This window comes from Cavia porcellus, unplaced genomic scaffold (assembly GCF_034190915.1).
Source record: "Cavia porcellus strain 051 isolate PalLab524CR breed Dunkin Hartley unplaced genomic scaffold, mCavPor4.1 scaffold_6, whole genome shotgun sequence".
Taxonomy (NCBI): domain Eukaryota; kingdom Metazoa; phylum Chordata; class Mammalia; order Rodentia; family Caviidae; genus Cavia; species Cavia porcellus.
Genome location: NW_026947489.1, coordinates 45,274,317 through 45,298,218, shown reverse-complemented (window position 1 = coordinate 45,298,218; position 23,902 = coordinate 45,274,317). Strand labels below are relative to the sequence as shown.

The following is a 23,902-nucleotide window of genomic DNA, read 5'->3' as shown; positions in this document are numbered from 1 at the left end:
TTGTCTTGTAGACCAGCTGTGGAAAGACTGGAAATCATCCAGTCTTGTTCAGCTGTTAGCTCAGCCTTCCTCAGGGGAAGGATTCTTTGCCAAAAGAATCTCAGAAAAATCCAAAGAGAGGGAGTTTCAGGGAACACTGACTCAACCTGAAGATTTGTTTCCAGGCTATTTATTCCCTAAAGTGTGAGAGAGGGAGACCTTAGTCATAATTGGTCTGTGAATATCAGAGCTGCAGGGGGCCTGGGAGCCACCTGGCCTTGCTTTTTTCATGTTGTTTTCTAAAAAAGAGACCAGAAGATGTTCAGTGACTTGTCTCAGGTCTCTAAACCAGGTAGAGACAGAGGGAGCCAAAATCCAAAGCTTTTGTTTCCTCCTAAAGCACTCTTTCCACAACACCAGCAGGCTCCTTGTATTATGGCTAGTGAGGCCCTCCTGACTTTCGTTCTGTAAGATTCTTCAATCCTACCAAGGCATTTCATCACTAAAATATTCAAACCTCATCAACTTGCTGAGACTCTTGGCTTCATGGATTAGAGAATGAATCTTTTATGGCTACAAAACAAATGCTCCTTATTCATGCTGCAGTAGGCAGTGATTGTCAGTCTTGAAAAAAAAATATTCAGGAACATTGCTTTACATTGTCTTTTGGGAGAAAAGTACTCAAGTGAGCTATTTGATAGCAAGTTTTAACATGTGGAGTTTGCATGTGTTTTCCAGAGGGATTCTCCAGAGTATCTTATTTGCCGGTTCTCATAACACCCTGCTAAGAACACTAATCTCCATGCATAGTCTTTCTTAGAAAGAGAATATTGTGGCCTCTTTTTTTTTTCCTTTCCTAGATATTCTACAGCTCTCCTAAGGTCAAACAAAGAAGAATGGCAGGACTGTAGGTAGGCGATAGGGGATATCTGTCTAATGGAGAAAGCACGTGGATACATACCTTTCAACATACCTGGGCTCCACTTCCAGGGGAAAATTGGGAACCTGATATCTGTGGTGAAAGATTTGACTAGTACTGGGGACCAGAGTGCAGAACTTTCCAGTGTGTTAGGGTGTTCTTTCAACCGTTTTATACCTCTGTGCTGCTGTCAGAGATTCTCAGCTGCCCTGCTAGTGATGATCTCATACTTCGTACTGATTACTTTGGGATTTGGGGACTTTTTTTACGAGCAGTTTCACCAAGCAGGGACTTGGTCATCTTCCAGTTTAACTCTAAACAATTCCCTCATAAAAGTTAGGGTGAGAGGTTTGCCTAAAAATTATAACTGCTGGTTAAAAAAAAAAGAACACTGAAGAATTACATAGATTCAGTGAGATTTAATGATTTATGGAAGAACCATGGGGAATGAGGCAGATGTATTGATACTGGAGATGAAAGCCTGGTTTTCAAAAAAGGAAAAGGAAATTTTATCAGTTATAAATTGGTGAACTCAGCATTGGACCGCTTGGTAGGCAAATGGGCATATTGGAAGCTGGTATGAGGTTCTCTAAGAAAAAAAAATGCTATTTGATGAGTCTTATCAGTTTTTATAGTGTGGATAGCTTGATAGGTCAACAAATGCTTAATATTATGTCCCAGTCCTAGCATATAATAAAAACAGTAAAACAGCTAGCATTTATTAAACTAATTCTGCCGGAGGAACGTATCTACATGAAGAAACATCAGCTTCTTATTTTGGGGTGCAGGTAGTGGGTTAGTGCACCTGACTTCAGCTTCTTTGTTTAAAATGATGGTACTTTCTCTTCCTATCTGTCTCATTTCTAGGAGAGTATCTGGAGTTAATGTCTTACCTTGAGGCTGGCAGCATGGAATGATAGAGCTAGTAGCTGGCTCCTCACTCCCCACTGCTTAAACAGACATGAAGCTTTCAGTTCTCAGAGCATTTGGAGGTAGAGAAGGGTTCATTACTTCAGCTGGTTGAGCTTTATAAGAAGGAGAAGCAGACAGGAGCAGAGTTAGTGGCTGCCCTTGTTAACTGGCTAGCCAAAGTCGAGGTAAAAGCTAATCATATGGGTGACTGGGAAACAGCCTTCCTGTCCGTAGCCTATGTATGTTTTCTTCCATAATTTTCATCAACCACAGGACCATGTCCTATCTAGAGAAGACTAGGTGTGAATTAATTGAATATTCACTGCAATTTTGAACAGAAGATTATGTTTCTCAGTTTTCATATGGATAGAAAATATGAGTCATTTGACCAGGATTACTGCTAGTAATTATAAAACTGACGTAGAATCCATTTGTCCCTTAGTACTCTTAAGAGTTTTGGTACCAGGGTCACCAAAATCTGAAGATACTCAAGTGCTTTGCATAGTGTGGCCTAAAATGTAACCTATACACCCCTTCTTACATACTTTAATCATCCCTAGATGATTGGTGATATAAGTACTGTGGAAATAGTTGCTATAGTTTAGTGTTTAGGGAATAATGACAAAAAGTCTATACACATGCAGAACAGATGCAGGTTTTATTCAAACATTTTCAATCTGTGGTTGGTTGAATCTGCTGAAGTGGAATCTACTGCTGTGTATGGTATGTGACTCACATATCCAGTGGATATAACACCATGTCATCTGGCTCAGGGGCCCTGGGTATGCAGTCTGTCATTCCATAGAGGTGGGGCACGCACGTGAGGTCTGACAGAACAAGAGCGTAGGTGACTGTAAGCCAGAACTCACCTGACTCTGCGAGCTTAGTGACCTGTGGGACTCCCGTTGCTCTTATCAGGGGTAAAAGGGCACCCCCTGGCAATGAGTCATTCTTCATGCACTTGTATGAGACAGAGAGTACTTTGTCCTTCTGAAGCGTTTTTCCCCATGTGCCATTCTAGGATGAGATTATTTCAATAGTGCTTAGGACATAATTGGCTCATGAGTAAAGCATAGGTTTCTGGGAGGCCATGGTTTTTTGCTTTTTGGTTTTTGTTTTTCCTGAAAACTCCATGTCTTAGTTACTTTCTTGTTGCTGGGGCAAAATAAGTAACACCCACCAGTTAAATGACAAACCATTTATTTTAGCTCACAGTTTGTAGAGGTTTTAGTCCATAGTCAGCTGGCTTCGAGGTAAGGTGGGGCATAGCGGAGGGGCCAGAGCTCAAGGAATGGCAGGCATATAGCAGTACAACTTCCTTCTTCTTTCCCTTTTCATTTCATCTAGGCTACAAGGCTATCAGTGGTGTCACTCACACCCAGGGGAGATCTCCTGTTTTCAGTAAGTCCATCATCCACACCCAGAACTATGTTAACCCAATCAGTGGATTAACCCAGTTATCACAGCCATGATCCCACCACATCCCAAAAATGCCACCTATGAGCACATAAGGCTTTGGGCAGACATCTAGATATAAGCCATAATACTTATGACCCCTTAATTTTCTGTAACTGGCATCTTTGACATTGGATCTTGACTTGAAGACAGAATTGCTTAACTGCAAAATATATGTCTACTTGGTGAATGAAGATCACCTGTGGTACCCTCTTCAATCTCTCATTTGGAAACACTTATGTTTAGTTTCTTTTGTTACAGAAACTGTAGGGTAAAGAACTCACTCGTCAAGTCAGAGTTCATGTACCATTTTCTCAAACTAGGAGAACTAGATTGGCTTAGACCACTAACGGGAAACCTTTTAGAGATGAATGCCAAACTGCAATCTCAAACCCAAAGTGTCAACACTGCAATTAAACCAGAATGCTGAGGTTTTTGTTTAGAATAAACAACTCATACATTAACATCTTTTGTCTTAAAAGAAAAACACAGTAACATGTATGCAACGGGTTCACTCCCATGGACCTGGACAATTTTCAGCGTTTCTTCAAGCTTCACTAGTCTTATGATTTGGAGGCTACTGCCATAATCTAATGTGGTTACGGAATGTCAAATATCAGTCTTTAGTTCTTTGGGAGTAAGGCCCAAGAGGGTACAAACAATGACTGTCTTAGTTTGTACGTCCTACACTGATGGCATGGACTTGGGATGCTTTCTATTAAAGACAGAGGACAGACAGAGAAGAAAAGCTGCTATCTGCAGAGATCCTATTACAAGAGCACACTCCCCTCAAATCTTCAAATGTACAGGATGAGAATGTAACAGGTTGAAAAATCTAAACAGAAGGATAAAGGACAGAAGAAGCTTATCAGCAAGGGCTATATCACCAACCAAGAATAGCCTCCATAGGGAGTTAGACTGGAAAATAATAAATAAGAACTTTACATCTATTTTAACTCTGATTGTGGGAAGTTTGGGCTCACATTGTATTACATTGGAGGCTCTTAAAATCTGTAAGCGTAGAGGGGGAGGCAGATGATGGAAGAATTAAGATTTACTATGTACTTGAAACAACTCTCCATTAGGAATATAATCATTACTATGTACTGGAAACATGCACGAATAAAAAACAAAATTTGAAAAAAAAATTACAGATGTTTTATTGGCTTTGGCACATAGCACAGACCAAGCAAAAATTCCTGTTGTGTAGCCAGAAGAGGGCAGAGTCTAGACTTAGTCTTGGAAATAGAGGCCACGAGAAGGAAGAATTGGCCATGAAGATGGCAGCTATTCTATTTCCCAAGTCTGTAGCTTCCCTACCGTGGATGTAACAAGGATCCCTACCATGGATGTAACAATTGCAGATAGCAAGTGGTGAGCTCCATAGAGGACTTACATTTGTTGGTGAGGTTCAGCTACCTGTTAGTACAGAAGGAAGAAGCAAGAGCAGGACTCAAGGGATGGTTTGAATTATTGGAATAAATCAAGGAGAACTCCTTTATCCAACATGGATTTTGTTGTTGTTGTTGTTGTTGTTACCAGTAATGGAACTCATATACTTGTGCTTGCCAGCCAAATGTTTGTACAACTGAGCTATATTCCTGGCCCAACAACATGGATATTTCTGAGCAAGTCTGTTAAAGTCCTTCTTCCATTAATATGAAGAAGTTGCCCTACTCTTAGGTCCAAATTAAAATTCAAAGAGCATTTCTTTTACATAGCTAGAAATCTGAGCTCTGAATTCTGTGTTAGTGACTGGGAGCATAGGGCAGTGCTAGAAGTGTCTGGGTAGGAAAGCTAGAACCAGAAATCTTGACCTAATCCCCTGCACTCCACCAGCTCTACCCTCTGCATAATTCTCAGTCTTGTAAAGACCAGTTGCAGTAATGGCATGGAAACATTTGTCCTGTGTAAACCACTTGCATTGAACATGGAAGGCGATATATTACTGTAGATATATTTTAAGTTTTTATTCCTGTGGGGACTGTTTGATACTCTTGGGGCATGGAAGTTGAGGGCCTCTTAGGCAAGATTCTATTTTGGATTGAGAATGAATTAAAATACACATTTTGGAGACATTTGTAGCTATAGCTGTACAGAGCCAAGAAACAAAGAGATGAGATTTGTTGCTGTTAGCTCACCGGATCCGTTAGGCTTCCTTTGCCACAGGAGCCACCTCTCCCTTGAACTCATTAGTGGATGAGTTTGTATTGTGAATGGACATTCTTTCAGAGAAGCAAAGAATTGTTTTTCACATTAAATTACAACTGCAATAAGCCATTTAGAAATGGACTGCATTTGGAGAAAGGCATCATTACTTGTTTTATGATGAAAAGCTATGCAGTTTTAAAGGAATTAGTATTAGTACATGACTCTTGAAGCAAATACTGTATGTATAAATTCATATTTATATAATTAGTTAAGGAAGTTTTTTTTCAGAAATCTCATAGCAGTTTGAGATTTGGAACAAAATTAAGTAGAAATTACAAAGTCATCACCTACATCTTCTGTGTCCAGACATGCATACCCATCCATTACCAGCATTCCCCAAGAGAGTGGTTCATTTGTTACAGTGAGTGAACACTGATGCACCATTACCTCCCAAAGTCCATAGTTTACATTTATGCTTCATCTCAGTGTTTTGCATTGTGTGGGTTTGGGCAAATGTATAATGATGCGTATTCATCATTGGTTTCTTTGTTCTTTTCAAATTTTAATTTTTATCAGTACACATTTGTAGTACATAATAAGTACATTCACAGGGGGGAGCTAGTATATGTACATAGCACATCTTCATTCTTTTTGCATCTTTTAGGCCCCTCCCCAGAGTAGTTTCATGGCCCTAAAAGTCTACCCATTCACCCTCCCCCAAGTGACTTTTTACAAAACATAGAATATACCAACAGGTGGATTTATTTTAAGATCCCTTTAAATAGCATGTAGCAACCTTCAATGTCTTTATAATTTGGTTTAACTTGTTTTTACAATATAAAGAACAGCAAATCTGAATACAGATATTCCTTGTTTAAAGATCTATTGGTTTAACTACTGTTCAGATTTAAAATACACAGCTCAGATTTATGACTCATGTTCAGACAGCTCAGAAACGTGAATGGCAGTGCAGCCTTTTGGTGATCTCTTCTGTAGCGCAGTACTGTGATTTTTGCTGATTGTACTGTATAGTAGAGTACTATAGTTTTATGTTGTGTTGCAAATCATGGCACCGCACATAATACTGATGAAAATAAAAGCAAAATCATTAAGTTGGAGTTTCCCTTGACCATTTCTTTGTTCTGAATATTACACATACTATATACAATTCCTCACTTAGCAACCAATTCACTTAATGACCCAGTCACAAGAATGGAACTCCATTGTTAAATGAGACATGACTATACAACAAACCAAAGTTTCCATGTTTTGGGATAGGACTGTCTTTAAAAGACAAGGTCTGTTATTGCTTATGAAATTTCAGTGAAACAAATAGCACTTCACCAAAGCAAAAACAAAAAAAAAAAAAAAAAAACCCAAAACAAATCCACAAAACAACTCCTGCCTATAAACCTCTTGTGTAATAAAAAAAAAAAAAATGTTCCAAGGCTCAGTCCTTTTTTAATTTAGAGAAATATGCAGTACACAGAAGAACCATGTGTTTGGCAGGATGGAGGTGTTGGTTTATACAGTGAATTTGAGGCATGTCTTCTAAATTATTTCTTGTTAGCTTGCCCCGTCACATACCCTGCTTCTGTAGCTCTAGTCTGTGGAGCTCCAAGCTTCAGACAAGGGTTTTAGCTGAATTTTGACATTAGAGCAGACTTTTCACCCTGAACCCCATACCAGAAAGCAGGGCTGGGGACTTGGCTTTTGGGGAGTGTATAATGGACTCTCTCTGCTGGCTGCTGGATTCCTTTGGCTGAGTCCCTTTTCCTGCCATACCCTTTCACTGTCAGGATGGGGGTCACATGGCAAAGAAACCCACAAAGCAGGAAAAGGGCATTTTACCTCCTCTTGCTGCCGAGTGGCAAACTTTCTGTAGATCTGTTTTCTGTTGCCTGGATTGTTTTAGAAAATTACAAGGTTTTGTAGCTGAATAGATTGTTACTCACAACCTATAAATATTCGTGTGTGATTACTGCTATCTCTGCTGGGTGTGCTTAAACCTTGGAGCCATGGAATCTCCTCCCTTCTGCAACAGACTTTGGGGTGGACGAGGCTTTGTCAGCAGGATAGTGTGTGTGTGACTGGCCATGACTCCCGCAGGATCATGAAGAGCATTCATGTTTTCCACAAGTTCCACAGATCAAAGAAAGGACAAATGACTGTTCAAGCCTAAAATCTCCTCTACCACTCCCTCCACACATGCACTAATACATTGCTTTACAGGCAGAGAAACTTTACAGGCAGGTAGAACAGTACGGCCAGGCATGTGCAAGGATAGGAACAGAATTTGCTGCTCTGCCTTTGTCCTCAAAGGGAGCCTGTTGAGTGGTCACAAGATGGGAAAGCTACCTTACGATGTGCTTCACAAGCACCATGGGTGATGAGGGACAGGAAATCCACTCTGGATAATTTGTGCCTTGAGACAGTCCTTTTTTACATTTCCATCTTTCTGTCTGGCACAGTGCCTTACCCAGATCACTGCTCCTCTGTGTGTGGGAGGGGTGTGGCTCAGCAAGGTACTTCCATAAGATGACTTAGTAGCTTTAGGCACCAGCAATCTGAGCCCAAGCGTGGTGAGTCCTTCATTTTCTCACCGTAATCCCTTTCCTCACTTCTGAGACTTCAGATCTTGGCACAATTATTAGCAGCTGATCACTTGGCCACTCCACCTTGCAGGCTACATTTGTTAGTGATCTCTGAACATAAGTTTAAATGCTTCAGAGGTGTGATATAGGGTAATTTTTAAAACAAAATACTGTTTCTCTTAATTTATTTAAATTATAAATTGGATATCTGCTTCACACATTTAATGGCACTTATTTATAATTGTTGGGAAGCTTAGGTTTTAATTCACATTCGTTCTGTCAAAATGCTGTGAATGATCATAGATCCAGATGAGACAGTGTTTGGATGCTCAGAAGGGGACAGGTAAAAAGGTTTACTTCTAGGTTGCAGATTTTTAGCAGCCTTGATGATAAAATACTTAAGTAAGACAGCAAGGAAAGGAACATCAAAGAAAAGTGAAAACATGTCAAGTGAATAGACATTTATTCCAAGGGCTGTAGCTGTCTGGGAAAGATCAGTTCAAGCTGTGTCTTTCTAGGATCACTGTATAAAGAAACAGATTTGTTTCATTTTGTGTAGTTCCCTAATGGGTAAAGAGGAGCCTGAGAAAACTTTCTAGGAAAAAAAGCATGAGAAATTGGTGAGCAAGTAGAAAACACCAGCACTTTATTGTTTTAATTGCATTGGATTTTTCTTTCTCTTTTTTAAAAAAAAGTTTTGTATAGAGCTAGCCAGTGAAGCCATTAGGTGCATTACCTACATTATTTAGCTGACTCCAGAGAGACTGAAAGTGCATGTGATTTGGAACTCAGTAGACTTGGGCTGGAATCTCAATCTCGCTTTTCATCAGTAGTGCATCTCTGAACCAAGTGCCTGACCATCCTGAGTCTCTGTTTTCTCAGGGAATCTCACCTCTCTTACAGGAAAAGCATCCATCCACTTTCTGAAAAATCTGAGTTGTGAAATATTCAGTCCATCAGTGTCTTTAATGGGTACTGACATTCTGTTTTTACATCTCGCTAATCAGCTGAATTTTAAAGCTTAAAGATCTGTTTCCTGAGAGAAACAATGTTGGAAAATTCAGTCAATTTGAAATCAGAGGGTTCTAGATCTGTCAATAAGGAATGAAATGTTGACTGATTTCATGTGGTCACTGTGTTGAAAAAAAAAAAAAAACAGGCTATGAAAGTATTTTGCAAACCCACAAGACTTGATTAAAATACGAGCCAGAATGACAAAATGTTATTATGCCGTGTCTTTGAAAGAACCAAGCTAAAATTGAGTATATTACTGAAGTATTTGCAAGATACAGAAGGGCTCTCTCTCAGAAGCCCACTTTATTCCCTTCTCTGGTTTTTGGCTACCAGAACCATTGTGGCTCTCACTCACTGACGAGCATGAGTGATGGCCTGAGCTCTGCATCTGCACCTGCACCTGCTCCTGCACCTGCTCCTGCACGTGCAGTAGAATGCTGACCTTCCTGCTAAGTCCTGGAGCCAACAGTTGCCAAGGAAACCCACTTGGAACCATTTTGCTGGGCGGACTCACAACATGTGGTCAGAACCAGTTGGGTAGTGCTTACCTTTGTTAAGTTCTTAAGTGTGAATGGGTGGTGTAGGCACAGTTGGTCCTTGCTTCTGGGCATGTTTTTTTCTCCAGAGGAGATGCTATGGTAACATACTTGATAACAACTGTGAATTCTTCAGAAGTGCTTATCATTAGGGCTAAATTGTTTTATGACAGGATAATTACTACATCATCCAAAGTGGGAGGAGCTTGAGGAAGGGTAGCAGAGGTAGAGAAGGTTATCCAGAGGATGTCCATGAAAGCATTCCTTAGTGCTGCTCAGAAGAAGAAAAACAGAGCACCAGCACAGTAATCCAACCTAGGCAGCATTGCCTTGCCTGACAAGAGATCAAGATTCCATTAGTATACTGGAGCCAGCATTGTTGGCCAGGGTTGGCATTATACAGGGGACAGAACCATGGCTTGGAAATGGAGGGCCTGGGAGTTTAACTCTTACTTTTTCTTTTTATGTTCTGTATTGTTTATTTCTCTTCTTGTTTCCTTAATTTTGGTCTTTAAAAGATCTCTGTCCAGCGCTTACACACTATTTACAGTCAAGCAGTAAATGTGCCTTCAGGGAGCCACTTAGAGAGTCAGACGCTGCCTGCAGGTTCCTGTTTAACCAAGAAATCTGGTTCTAATCTTGGGTGTACTGCTTCTCTGCTCTTTGCTGCTTAGAGTATGGTCCAAAATTAGCAGCTTTCCCTGGGAGCTAGTTAGAAGAGAAGGATCTGGGGCTCCATCTAGACCCATAAGTCAGAATCAGTGTCTCAGGTCCTTCACTGCACCTAGCAGTTTGAGAAGCATTGGCCTAAATAGCAAACTTGGGGAACATATGGGAGTCTTCTGTCCTTTTACTCTATTATGCATTGCTGGAGCCCATCTTTAACGTTTGGCAGCTGCAAGTCTATGAATTTTCCTCTGACCTTGGGCATATCAGAGCCTTCAGTGACTTTGTGAACTTCTGACATTAGCTAAAGTGGTACCATGTGGTATAGAAAAAAGGCTGGGGAGTGTGAGGGAAGCCTACTTTCAGTTGAAATAGAAGTAAGTACAGAATTTCAGGTGGCACTGGGGTTCTGTGTGGCGATGCCTTTGAGGTGGAGTCCTGGTGGTGATGCTTACTCATTTAAGATTCCCAAGGGTGACTTCTAGAATGTGTGTGTCTTGATGTCCAAGAATGTTTATCACAATGTTATTTATATTAAAATAATTTAAATGCAATTAAATATAACCCAGATACACATGAAATCAAGCTGTGAGTATCATAAAAAGTGTGTTTGAGAGATGAAGATTGCAGAAGGGTGTTTCAATATGGTATCATTCACTAAACCATAGATGAATCATATGTAGTATGCAGTGGAAACACATATCTAATAAAAGTATAAAGACTTGGATAGGAACAATAAACACCAAGTTCAGGCTAGTAGCTAGTGTTGGACGAAAGTAGAGGGCATATGGGTGGGAGCTTTAAGATCTTTTCAGATATTTTATCTGTTAAAGAGCAAGGAAAAGAGAGAGGAAAATAGGGTACCTTCCAGGTCACACCAGTTTAGGCTCAGAGCCATCTCTCCCAGCCACCCTCTCTAGCTCTTAGACACCTGTGCTCAGGGCCCACAGTGTCATCCCTGTGTTCTGACCAGGTGCCTACAGCCCTGTCCAGTGCTTGCTATGTGAGTGGAACCCAGCCTTCTGATCCCTAAGGAACCAACCTGCAGAAAGCTCCTCTCTGCTCTCTGCCTCTCTCCTTTAGTAGCAGAGAATCCATCCTAAACTTCCCTGACCTTAAAGCTCCACCTTCCTTTTCTGCATTCATTTTAATTTCGTCATTGATTGTTTGGTCCATGGTGGAACTTGATTGGATATGTCCACACAGACATGAAAATCCCACGAGTTTTCCATTTACCCCAACTGTCACTAAGTAAGACATTTTTTGGTGTAAGAATCTTCACGTCATTTAGAGAGGAGTTGGGGGACAGGGGTGTAGGACTCCCAGGCATTAAATGGGACTATCCTTTATTATGCTTGTGGCACATGGGGGCTGGGAGTGATTATGGAGATTAAGGAACAACTGCACACGAGCCAACTTCAGGTAGTGGGGAAAATAAAAAGAAGGTTCCTGTGTTAATGAGCTTCTGCTATTGTAACAGATGCCAGACTTAATCAGCTGATAAAGAGCTAGCCACAGTTTTAGGCTTTCAGTGTGGAATCTGTTGGTCTGGTTGTTTTGCGCCTGTTCTAGGACACCATGGATGTGTGAGCACTGGCATAGCACAACCTCTCGCCTCTTGGCTGAGAAAAACTAAAAGAGAGAAGGAAGAAGAGACAGTGATCACACAGTTCTTCTCAAGGGTACAAACCCCCTCCCCCCCCTTCAACAAAAACCTCCTACTGCACCCTGGCTCGTAAAGATTCCAGTGCCTTCCAGCAGCACCATGGATGGGCTGGGACCAAGTCTTTAACACATGGGTCTTTGAGAGACAATTCAGGTATAAACTACAGCATTTCTTTGAATGTCTTTGATGTTGGCACTGTATTGTAATGACTCCTCTATGCTATAGAACTGTACCTTATTTAAAGATATTATCCATGCAGTGTGGAAGATCATCACACAGCACCCCACTGTGTTGCATCGCCCTCCACTCACTCTTTTGTGATGTGATTCTGCCATCTTTGTCCTCAAGAAATGGAGTCTTTTCCTTCCCAGTGAGTTTAGGATGGCTTTTTCACATGCCTTAACCAGAAGACTGTGGAGTGCGTAATGGTGTGTGTCTTCTGAGACTTCAGCTTTCATTTTCTCTTTCATGGAGCATTTCTGCCACCCTGTGAAAAGGCTCAACCTGATTCAGCCTCCTTGAGAAAAAGCCCAGGTGTCCATCTGTCCCAGCATGTCATAAGTCCTGGCTGACCCATTAGATCAGTGGATCAATGAATCCACTCACCTACTCAGCCAACCTGCAGCGTAACAAGCACCAATAAATTATAGTGATTTTAAGCTGTTAATGCTAAGGTAGTTTATTAGGCAGACATAGACCTCTGGTATTGTGTATAAGATTTCACACACATCAATGGTTGGTATATTAGCCTTAAGAGTACGCATGCAGAGTGAATATCAGAACTTGGTTAAGGAAGACTGACTTTTTCTTCCTTTGTTTCTTACAGCATTTCTCAGAACTCCTGGATGAGTTTTCCCAGAATGTCCTGGGCCAGCTCCTCAATGACCCTTTCCTCTCAGAGAAGAGTGTGTCCATGGATGTGGAGCCATCCCCGACATCCCCAGCGCCTCTCATCCAGGCTGAGCATAGCTACTCCCTGTGTGAGGAGCCCCCAGCCCAGTCCCCATTCACCCACATGGCTACCAGCGACAGCTTCAATGATGGTAAATAGGGGTGACCCCTGGGACCGTGATACCTGGGAGTCTGAGCTCCTTGTAGGGGTGGACATGGTCATGATCACATGTGATCATCAGTATCCATATTAGCCAAACACCTTCTGTACACAGGTCTGGTGCATGACCTGAGGAAATTCTAAGAGGTGGGTATAATGTCCCTGTGAACTTGCTATAATTAAACCATAGAAATTACTTTCTCTGAACCTGTGACTTGGGTAACAGGGCAGCCATTTGCAAATCGTGCTGGCTTCTAGTTGACAGTTCCCACCAGTCCAGGAAGTCTGTTCTTTCAACAAATTGTGTTATTTTTTTCTTAGACTTTTCATGACCATTCTTCTCCACAAAACTTGAACATCCTCTTAATTCATTTTCTGTGTGTTCTATTCACTCCATGTTTCTGTGACCTTGGTGAACATTGTTAGACTTTCCCATTAGTTACCTTTCATGTACATCAATTATGCTGTAAGTGTGGCGTTTGTTGAAGGTCTAGGTTTTCTGTCCTTAGAGGAGCTAAGTAAGATATTTTGACATCACTCTAAAGACCTTTAATTGGTGTATGCCTTATATTTCAAATATCCAAGGTATATATACCTTTCTTACTGACCTGCATTTTGTTTTCCCAGAGGGATGATTAGCTATTTTAGTTCTTTGGTAACTGTTTAGAGTTCTCTTCTCTGCCCTTAACCTAGCATATGACTTTCGTGACTTCTTTGTGGGCGATGGTCACTAACTCACCCGCTCTGATTCTGACCTCAACATTCTTCTTCCCCTTATACTGCTGCGCACACAGGCACATATTTTATAGGTGACGACTACACACCAAGTTTCCTCATGCTCACAGAAGGTTAAAGGCCAATGCCTGTATTTACTTGAATAAGGAGGGAGAACCTCTCCCTCAGTGGAATTTTTAGATGCACTGCTGGCCTTTGAAAGAAACAGGGAGCTGGGAAATATGTCTTGGGGCAGAGAATGTTGTAGACATTAAGAATTTTTCATCTCGGTGCTTTCTTCATTTGAATAGGGTTACACTAATAAGGATTTCAGGAAGCACAGCCTTATGTGCTCAGGGAAAGGAATGCCCCAGTCTGAGTGGTTCTTTTCTGGCTGGACATTGCTGAACCCTTATCTATAAGCTCAGAGTTTTGGTTTGTGTTTTTCTGTACCTGGAGTTTAGGTACTTGATGGATGCCTTAATCTTTCTTTTCTGTGATTTTTCCAGTTTTTGTATCATAGATCAAGAGAGTTGGAGAAAGAAAAACAAGAAGAAAAAAATAGAGTTAAAATAATTTGAGATCATAGACTTGTTGGGGAGCAAGACAAGTTATGTTTAAGGATAGTGTCTACCACATAGCATTTTAACAAAATGATTTCTTCTCCCATCCCTGATGGCCCCTTCCTCCTTTTTTTTTGTTCTCCTCTTCCTCCTCCTCCTTCTTCTACTTCTTCCTCTTCTTCTTCATTTTTACTAGTACATATTTGCCATATATAATTATACCATTCCTCATAGAATGTGTGTATCTGTACATAATGACTTGATCCTTCTTGTGTTCATATTCCTCTCCTGTCCCTTTAACCCTTCTTTCCCTCCCCATTTACAAAATCTTCGTTTCCATTTTTCCCTTCCATTCTCTTTTTAATCCCTGTTACCTTCCTTCTCTTCCCTTCTCCCTTCTTGCTCCTCTTACCTTTGAGCATGTTCTTCCTGCTTCCCAGTGTCTGTTCTCATTGCCCTTTGGGTTTCTCACACAAAAGAAACAACGTGACGTTTAAATGTGTGTGTCTGGGTTATTCCACTTAAAATCATGGCCTTCTTCTTCCTCTCTTCCTCCTTCTTTCACTCCTTCGTCTGCTTCTCCCCTCCTCCTGCTCTCCCTTCTTTCCTCCCTGGATTTCTTATTTACATTGCTTTCAGGAATACTTCAGTTCAGCCACAAGAATTGGTCTGTGATGACTACAGTGCTTTCTCCTTACCCTCGTAGCAATGAATATTACTGTAACAATATGCTGTAACACAAGTTGTTTTAAACTTGTGAATTTTTATATCTGGAATTTTTCTGCTTAATACTTTAATACTTTTGACCTTTTGGGTTGATGATAGATAAGTGAAATACTGGAAAGCAAAGCTACAGAAAAGGGGAACCACATAATTCCTCATTCTTTACTACATGTAGGAGAGCTGCGGGCAATCAGCCTTCTCTTAGGCTTCAATGTTGGTAAATTCATACAATCCTCTGCCTAAGTTTTACTATTTTTTGGGTGGTCGTTAACATTTGATGAGTGGTTGGACTGTATGACTCTTAAAATTTTTTCCAGTTCCGAGTTTCTCTGTGTGTGCAGGGGAAGGGAGTTTCTTGTTACATTTGTATTTTCCATTTCGGATGATCCCCTACCATCCCGGTTTTGCCTATTTTATTCCCAGAATTCCTTCAATGCTTCTTTTGCTTTACTTTTATGGAATTCATTCCCAAAATCTCACTAGTTACCTATTGCTATATAAAAAATCTGCAAAATTAATGGCTTAGGACAATAATAACCATTTATTATGACTCCTGATTTCTGTGAGTAAGAACTTCAGAAATAGCTCACCTATGTGATTTTGGTTCAGGATTGCACGTGATATTGAAGTCGGATGCTGCCCAAGGCTGTCATCATCTAAAGACTCCTCCTGGGTTAGAAGGTCTCTCCCGTGGTGGCTCGCTCACATGGCTGGCAGAACAGTGCTGAGGAATTGTGTTGGCCTCTTCATGGGGCTGCTCAGTTGTCACCACAGCATGACAGCTGGCATCCTCATGAGAGAGGGTTCAACTCTTACTACCTTTACTGACCTAGCTAAGGAAGTCACTCTGCTGGTCATAACAGGCAGGACTGACTCACTGTGGTAGGGGACTCACTGGCAGCCATCTTGGAAGCTGAGTACCACACCTCTCAAGGTGATGCCTATAAAATGGCTTTCTCCCATGTCTGAACTCCTTTACCCTGCATTATCAGCACCTTACAATGCTGCCATTCATTCACCAAGAAGTTCTTAGGTTCATATGTAAAGCACTGAAGTAAATACAAAGAAAACATTTGTTCATTGCTTTCATGGAACTTAGGTATGCGGAGGAGACTGTAAATGTACCCAACAGATTATAAAGATGTTGGATTCAGGCCAAGAGAAACGGCTCAGGTTCTGTGCTCTGCATTCACACCTCGTTTCAAATTTAACTTCTCCATGGAATAGGTGTGGGCAGATTACTTAACTTTCCCAGGCTACAGCTTCCTCAGGTATAAAACTAGGCTGATAACAACTTTGTCTTCTTGTGAGGATTAAGTATTATATATTTCAATGTAGAGCTCAGGATCTGTATGATAGTATTGGTATTGCTCTTAGCTGCTGTTGCAATTATTATTACTTAAAACCAAGATAACAATAATAATTTAAAACCAACTTCAAGAGGTCAAAAGGACCTTGGGAGTCTTTGTAAAGGATCTCTCAACTTACTAAACTGTGTCCAGCAGTGAAATGCAGTGGGTCTTTATGGTTCAACTTATTAGAGGGTTGTTCTATTTTTGTTAGTTTGTTCCTCATATGTCAGTTTGGTTCACTGAAACTGCCTGAGATTTTAATCCACTTGAGAACAGAGACTGACTGACTGAAAGCTAGCATGGGCTGGTTTCACTCCAGTGAATGGAATTTTTCTTTAGTAGTAGGATGTTTATACAGTTATGTAGAATAACGATACCAAATGTTTCAAGAAGTTTGTTACTCATTTTTATTTATATCACCTCCCCATTATAAAATATCATCTAGCTCCCCATGGTTCTCTGCAATGAAGTTAACCTCTTGCACATGGCTTTTGACAGTGTCTGTGGACTGATGTTGTCACCCTTTCCCACCCTGTCCCATTTCCGTCCCTGGACTGTTCTCTCCATACCCCTTCTTATACTCTTCTCTATACCCATTGTCTTCTCTGCTCCCTCTGTTCACCTCTGCTCATCAAAGGCCCCCCACCTCTCAAGATTTAACCTGATTTCCTTGAGTGGCTGACTTTTCCACCTAGAAGGTGTCACCCTTCACCCTATTTCCAAACTTTCTTGCTGCTATATATGGACACTACTACAGTTGTACTTATATTGCAGCCATCCATGTAATGCTTGGTTGTCTTCTCCATTTTGAGCTGATGGTGATGATCAGAACTCTGTGTCCCTGCCACCTACCATGGTGCTTGACACTTGGAAGGTGTTGACAGATACTTATTTCATTGAACTTACTGTACAACAGTTGCTAAGGGAAAAGATATGGGGGACTAAACATGTCCCCGTTTGGTGATGGCACAGGGAAGACGTCTTTCTGCCGTTCCATATACTACACATTGCTTGTCTTCCACCACCTCTGCCCTTGGAGACACACTGGACACTATATGTGATCGGAGTGACATTTCTTGGCTGACGGCATTTGTCACCAACAAGATCAAGCAGTGCCAAGTAGAAGTAGGCATTTTATGAATTCATTATGGTTCATTTTAAAGTTAATTCCATAGCTAGTTTTAGGCCCCTGCCCTGTAAATCTATCCATGCTGCATAGCAAAATAAGTCAGAGATGGGGGAAAGTAGTTGCAAGAAAAAGTAGGAGAGAGAGAGAGACAGAGACAGAGAGCTAAATTTGAATTCAGATAGACAGGGAAGACTTTACATTGAAGGTGACATTTGGTGTCTGTCTTAGGAAGAGGCTTCTAGGAAGAGCATCCAGCAAGTGTAAAAATCCTGGAGCAGAAGCATGGTAAGGATATTCAGATACCCATATGGTATTAAAAGAGACAACACCTGGAGGAATCAGTCATTCTAGAATATGAAACTTGGAAGTGGCCTAACCAATTATGACAGACTCCTTTTTCTCGTTAATTCCACATATGTTTGTTGAGCAGCTACTGGATCAGGCACTGCTGGAGATGCGATGTGACCCAGCAGTGAAGCTTAACTCTTGCATCTTAGAAGCCCAGAGTGGTGAAAATGCCAGGTGCTCAAATACCTTGGTTAGAATGTGAGCACTGTCCCAAGATGAAATTGAACTGTCCAAATTCCTAGAAGAGAGAGCATGCCATTGAAGATTACAGAAGAAAGTGCCTGAGTAAGCTGGAGTTTCACCTGGATCCTGGAACGCTTCCCAGAGTTCATGGCATGGAGCTAGCTGCAAGGAGACAGAAGGAAGACAGAGGGCTGGGACACTGATTTTTTGTTTTCAACACGACCCCTGGTAAAATGACTGCAAATGTACAAATCTCTAAAAGTTCAGGGGTTGTACTTCTTCTATGATGTCATTATTTATTTTTTCATTTTTATTCTAGTCCATTTTAGTGCCGCATAAAGGAATCATGGATAGTAGTTTGGAGTGGGGAGACATATACATAGATCTTTTACAGGAAATTTTTCTGATTACGAGGCCAAAGCACCCATGTCTCACTGGTGCCTTGTTCTGTTTATAGATCCAGAGCTGCCACAGGCTATGCAGGTCGTGTGTCAAGAGTAGCCACAGAGGATTGCAGAGATTTTGCAAAATGTTTATGGTCCACAGTTCACCTTTGTAGGATTAGTTGTGTCTTCAGGAGCAAAAGCTGATTTCCTGTGCTGGCCAGGGTGTTTTTATAAGTAGAGGATAATACACACAGGACATGAACTTCTTGAGATACATGGCATCCAAGTTAGGCAGTGTGAGTGAATGGGAGAGGATGCACCCTGCAAAACATCGTTTTAGCTTCAATTATTTTTGTAAGATTTGAGGATGGGCAAATAGTGGGAATAGAATTATTTTATTCTATTTACTCTAACTTGCATCCTCAGTCCCTCACAAGTCCAGTAGTTTGTCAAAGCAGAGAACCACTCCTGACAGAGAAGTCTGACAGTTTTCCAGGCAACATATAAATATGTAGCATTTTGGATTGGCTGTTTCCGTTAACTCTAATATTCTTTGCCTTTCGAAAACAGCCTGCAGAAAGCTAGGAGTCCTTGCCTCTGTTGGTGAACAATGAGTAAAATTTTTATTATGCTTGGAGTGATTCAGATTTCCTTGTTTGGTTTTACTTAGATAAATATAGCCCTCTGTATTCTAAGTCTCCTGGAAAATGTGAAAAAAACCATTAAGGAGAGATAAGTACTGGAATGCTTCTTCTTACTCCTCTTCTTCCCCTTTCCCATCTCTCTTCCTTCCCACCTAACTCTCCTCTTTTCCACTCTTCCTTCTTTGTTTTTTCTCTCTCCTTTGACCATTGCCTTCCTTTGTCTGCTTGAACCCCAGAGCGATCATGTAGGACAGATGCAGAAACTCTTAGCCTGTTATTCCATCACAAGCCTCAGATGGTCTGTGTGTCCCTAAAATTATATACAGAATTATGAGCTGTTTGTATTTGTTAAGTTTGCTTGTGGGAGGGAGGCTTTGGACCTTTTATTTTTAATAAAATAAAAGATTAAGAAACGCTGGTCTAAGATTGCACAGGAGAGGGGCTGGGGGTTTAGCTAGGGGCTGGGGGTTTAGCTCAGCGGCATAAGCGCCTGCGTTGCAAGCAGGCAGAGGTGAGTTCGATCCCCGGTACCAATAAAAAGGAAAAAGACAAAAAAAAAAGATTGCACAGGAGTCCTCTGTTTTTAGGCTGACTTTGACAGCGGGATTCTCTGGAACACTCGAGTTCAGAACTTCATGTAGCTTCCAGACCACAGGGCTTAGAAATGCAGCCCCGCCCTTCGCAACCACTGACCAACTCCGCCATACCCATGCCTGTGTCATCATGTCCAGACCAACTAGATGCTAAGCAGGGCTTTCTGTTGAACCAAAAAGAAGAAAAAAGAAAAGAAAAAGAAAAAAAATGAGAAAGGTTAAAAGAGATAAGCGGAAATATCCCAGTAAGACACTTATGAATATTTCCCTGCTTTGAGAAATAAAAGCTTATATTTTAATGACCTGGCCCATGAGAATTGTACCTGGGCCCATGGAGTCTGCTATTTCTACTAGATTTCAGTCACCTTCCTTCGAGAATTGGGCCTGTTGTTTGGGCCTACGAAGAGAAGGCACACTGTAACTGATGTACGTGGTGGAACAAAACTATTCACCTTCATAGCCAGCTGAAAAGGAAAAAATGAAAGAGAAGAGGAGGGTCCCACAGCCCTCTTCCAAGGAGAGACCCCAGTGACCCAGGAACTCCCACTATACCCTGCCTCTGAGTTCCCACAGCTTCCCACTTGTTCAAAATAGAGACTGCGTGAGTCTTGAGCACATGCAGACTCAAGCTACGGCACTAATGTGCGTTTACTTGTGCTTTGATGTCAGTGTTCTTCCTAAAAAAGAACCCACGTCGTGCTGCACTGGGGACACTCAGGGGGAGTTAGACACAGTCTTTGTGATGATAAAAGAAGAAAGTTAAAAAACACACAAAATACAAACAGATCTTAATGTGAAGTGGAGAAATATGGAAGTAGAATAATAAAGCGTAATTGCACCACGTGCAAATCACACTGCTCCAGGACTGCAGAGGGTGGACTGGGCATAGGAGTCGTATCCACCTTCCTTACTGAGCTGCTCAGGCTTGCAGCGGCTGACGGTCGCTGAGTGGGCTCACCTCAAATGAATGCCCCTTATGGGTGAAGCTGTTTTCACAGGTGGGATCTGAAGATAAGTGGATAATGTGCAGTCACATGGGAAGAACGGGGCTGGCTGGAGGAAGGCAAGGAGCGGGACTTTGATCATAGGACCAGAACACGCTGGCCAGGTGTTTTCTGAAGGTTAGCAGAAGGGAATAATGGTGTGTAAGTGAGCAAGCACGAGCAGGGAAGGAGTGAGCAGCTATCCAGGGAGACATGGGAAGGGGTATAACATGGATTTTGAAATCAGTGCAGGTGCCCACAGCAGTATTAGCACAGGGTCGAGTGCACTGGGGAAGGGTTTTGGGACTGAGTCACAGGGATTTAGGTTTCTGCTCTGCAGTGTGGGAAAGAGATGTTCCTGTGTTTCCAGGAAACGGAACTGAGAGGAAGTCAAAGAGATGAGATGATGAGATGAATGCTGTCTTCGTCACATTTAGCTTGAGCTGGTAACAAGGGCGTCAGTCTGATTCATCTTAAAGGAGCCATTCTCATGTGCTCATCGCCTACATGCAAAACAGGTTGTCTGCTGTGGATGAGCTGCGAAAAGATCCTCAGTGTGAGAGGGCAGGGGATGTAGGAGAGCACAGGTAAAAAAAAGATAAGGGTGCTTCCTTCCCCAAAAAAGGTGAAACAATGGTCTTTTTGTTAATTTTAAAGAGAAAAGAAGACAGATCAAAAATCAAACAATCAAAAAAAGCAAAACAACAACAAAAATACAATAGCAATGTAGGATTTCATTGTTATCTTCAAAATAGTTGCCCAGGTTACCAGATGCAGGTTATTTCAGGAGGGAGGTACTCAGGAAGGGGAGCCTGGGCAAACATGCTTCTGTGCCCATGTTTTGGACTGGGAGTTTAGTAAGATTCTGACACATTTGACCTAATTCTTTCCAGGCCTCCTAAGCCTCCAAACACCAAGGCTTTTTGTTTTGTTTTAGTTTGGTTTGGGTTTTTTTGTTGTTGTTGTTTACTTTAATTCATTTTTATATGAGAAACTGGTCATGATTTATTAACACCTTTGAAAGTGTTCAAAGGCAAACTCATCAAAGGCTAAAGGATTTAGATGAGACATACACATTCAATATATAAGCTTTCCTCTATTTTAGATGTGTTATATAAGTAGTAAATGGATATTTCTGCATTTGCATCCTTAAAAATTGATTGCTCGATGTGATTTTTTTTTTAAGAATGTATACTTGCTCTTTCTATACATCATGTGTGTGTATCTGCCATGTTTCCCTCCAGATAAGACTTAGTTAGAAAATAGCCTTGAAAACTAGAGATGAAAAATGCCAGCTTCGTCCGCCTATCCTTGCCTTACCTGCCTTACAGAGGAGCCTCCGAGCAAGAGAACTGTGATGAGACAGTGGCTTACTCTCATTTCCTTGCTCATAGGGTTCGGGTGATACTGAGATACCATGTGTACTTAAGTTTGACCTTTGTCAGAAAGCTGTTTAAGTAAAATTAGATGATATTGGGGTAGCTCTGGGTGTAGACTGGAAAATTTCCTGGGGGATATTTTTCAGGGTGTATGAACAATACTCAAGGAAAACATTTTATTTTTTCACTATCTGAGCTTTAGAATTTAGAATTAGAGAATATAGTATGTCTATTACTGAGTCTTGCTTTTTCTTAGTGTAACCAGCTTCTTAAATGTCCAGGAATAATTCTAGTTCTAAATCTTGCCAATACAATTACTGTAAGTATAAGATGATGTAGGAAAGTTGTAGGACCTGCTTCTCTTCTTCATTCTTCATTAACCCCAATTCGTAGAGTACATTTGTCATTTGATTTGCCCTGATTTGATGTTTATTTCTCTTGGGAACAGAATACAAACCAACACCCAGTAGATCCAAATGAAAGCTTTTTCTCCAGTGTCAACTATCACTGGAATTTTGTTCTCACTCAACTACTTATTGGCTGACTTTCTTAAGTTATGGTCATTTATTTTATGAGGTAACTGGTAGATCTAACAGCTTGTCTAAAAATAATTATTAGTGTGATTCACCATTGATGTTTAAAATAATTATTTTGGAAACTAATACAGTTCCTAGTTGCCATAGATTCAGATGTAGTAGATTTAATTTCTGATCATTCATTCAGACACATTGTGTTTACAAACCATGCCGCACTTCAGGACTTTGAATATAAATCATTTTATTGCCATAGCTTATGTGTCTATGCCTGGCTAGGGTTTGGCTGGCCCATGTGGGCATCAACTGGGTGACTCTACTAGATTCACTTACATCTCCAAAGCCAGCAGGATGTTAGCGGGTGTTGGCTATGCTCTGCTGGGGGTGGCTTTGACCAGTATTTTGCAATCAGATTTTTGAGGTGCATCCTTTTCATAGTCATGGCAATACTATAGGAATGTAAGCCCACGCTTAATGGGCACATCTCAAGGATCTACCTGTGTTAGTAAGCTAATATGACATTAAGTCAAGAAGGGGCTACTAAAAGATTCCTTGGAAAATGGCATAGATGGAAGGAGAATGAAGACTTGAGGCCAGCAATGCCGCTTACCTGAGTAAGGAGGCACTGACTTGTTGAATCAAAGGCCTCTAGCTGTGCTGCTGGGGCCACTCAAGTTTCTGCCCAATAAAAGCCATCCACAGTGTGAAGTAGTGGAGGCAGAAGCAGCCTGTGTGCATGTGTAGTCACCTAGGGACACAGTTTCCTTACACAGACAATTTATAAATACCATCAAATATGAAGAATAAGAAAAACGACACACATGTGCTGAATACTTGTCCATACATATGTTTACTATTTTGGCATTTTTCTCTTTTGCATTGTATTCGTTAATGGGATATTGCTATGCCCAGATTTTTCCTTCTTATTATACTGTAAATCTGTCTTGTGTTATTACAAAGGCCTTACAGATGTAATATAGATTTCTAGATAAATATTCCTTTGCATAGATGCACCACGATTGACTTAACCTTTCCCTTGTTCTTTAGAATTTTGGTTACTTCTAGGGTTTTGTGGTAATAAATAATGACATAATACACATGTCTATGCTTAAACGTTTACTCACATGTTGAGTTGTTTCCTTGAATGCATATGGGCAGGAGTGCAGGGATCTGTGTTTCACTGCTAATTTCAGTGTAATCATGTCTTGCATGTCATTTTGTTCTGTAAAGTGATTCTTTGAGGTTATATAACCGCAAAGGCTATATATATATAGCCTTACATCTCTAACTCTGAAACAGTTTTCAAGATAGAGGACACATTGCTGGCACTGGAATGGTGTTTGTTTTCCTCCAAAAAACTCAGGTTGGATGAAGCAGCTTCCTAGGACCTCGCTCATAAAAGTCTTTGCAAGAGAAGGTTTCCTTTTGC

The 23,902-nt window shown here is 41.1% G+C and overlaps 1 protein-coding gene across 1 annotated transcript in view; it reads left to right on the top strand.

The window, feature by feature from the left end:
• Positions 1-23,902, top strand: part of Creb3l2 (cAMP responsive element binding protein 3 like 2) — a 106,929-nt gene that overhangs the window by 47,984 nt on the left and 35,043 nt on the right. The window contains exon 2 of the mRNA XM_003475518.4: positions 12,719-12,935. Within this exon, the coding sequence (XP_003475566.1) occupies positions 12,719-12,935 (217 nt within the window). The remainder of the gene's footprint in view (positions 1-12,718; positions 12,936-23,902) is intronic.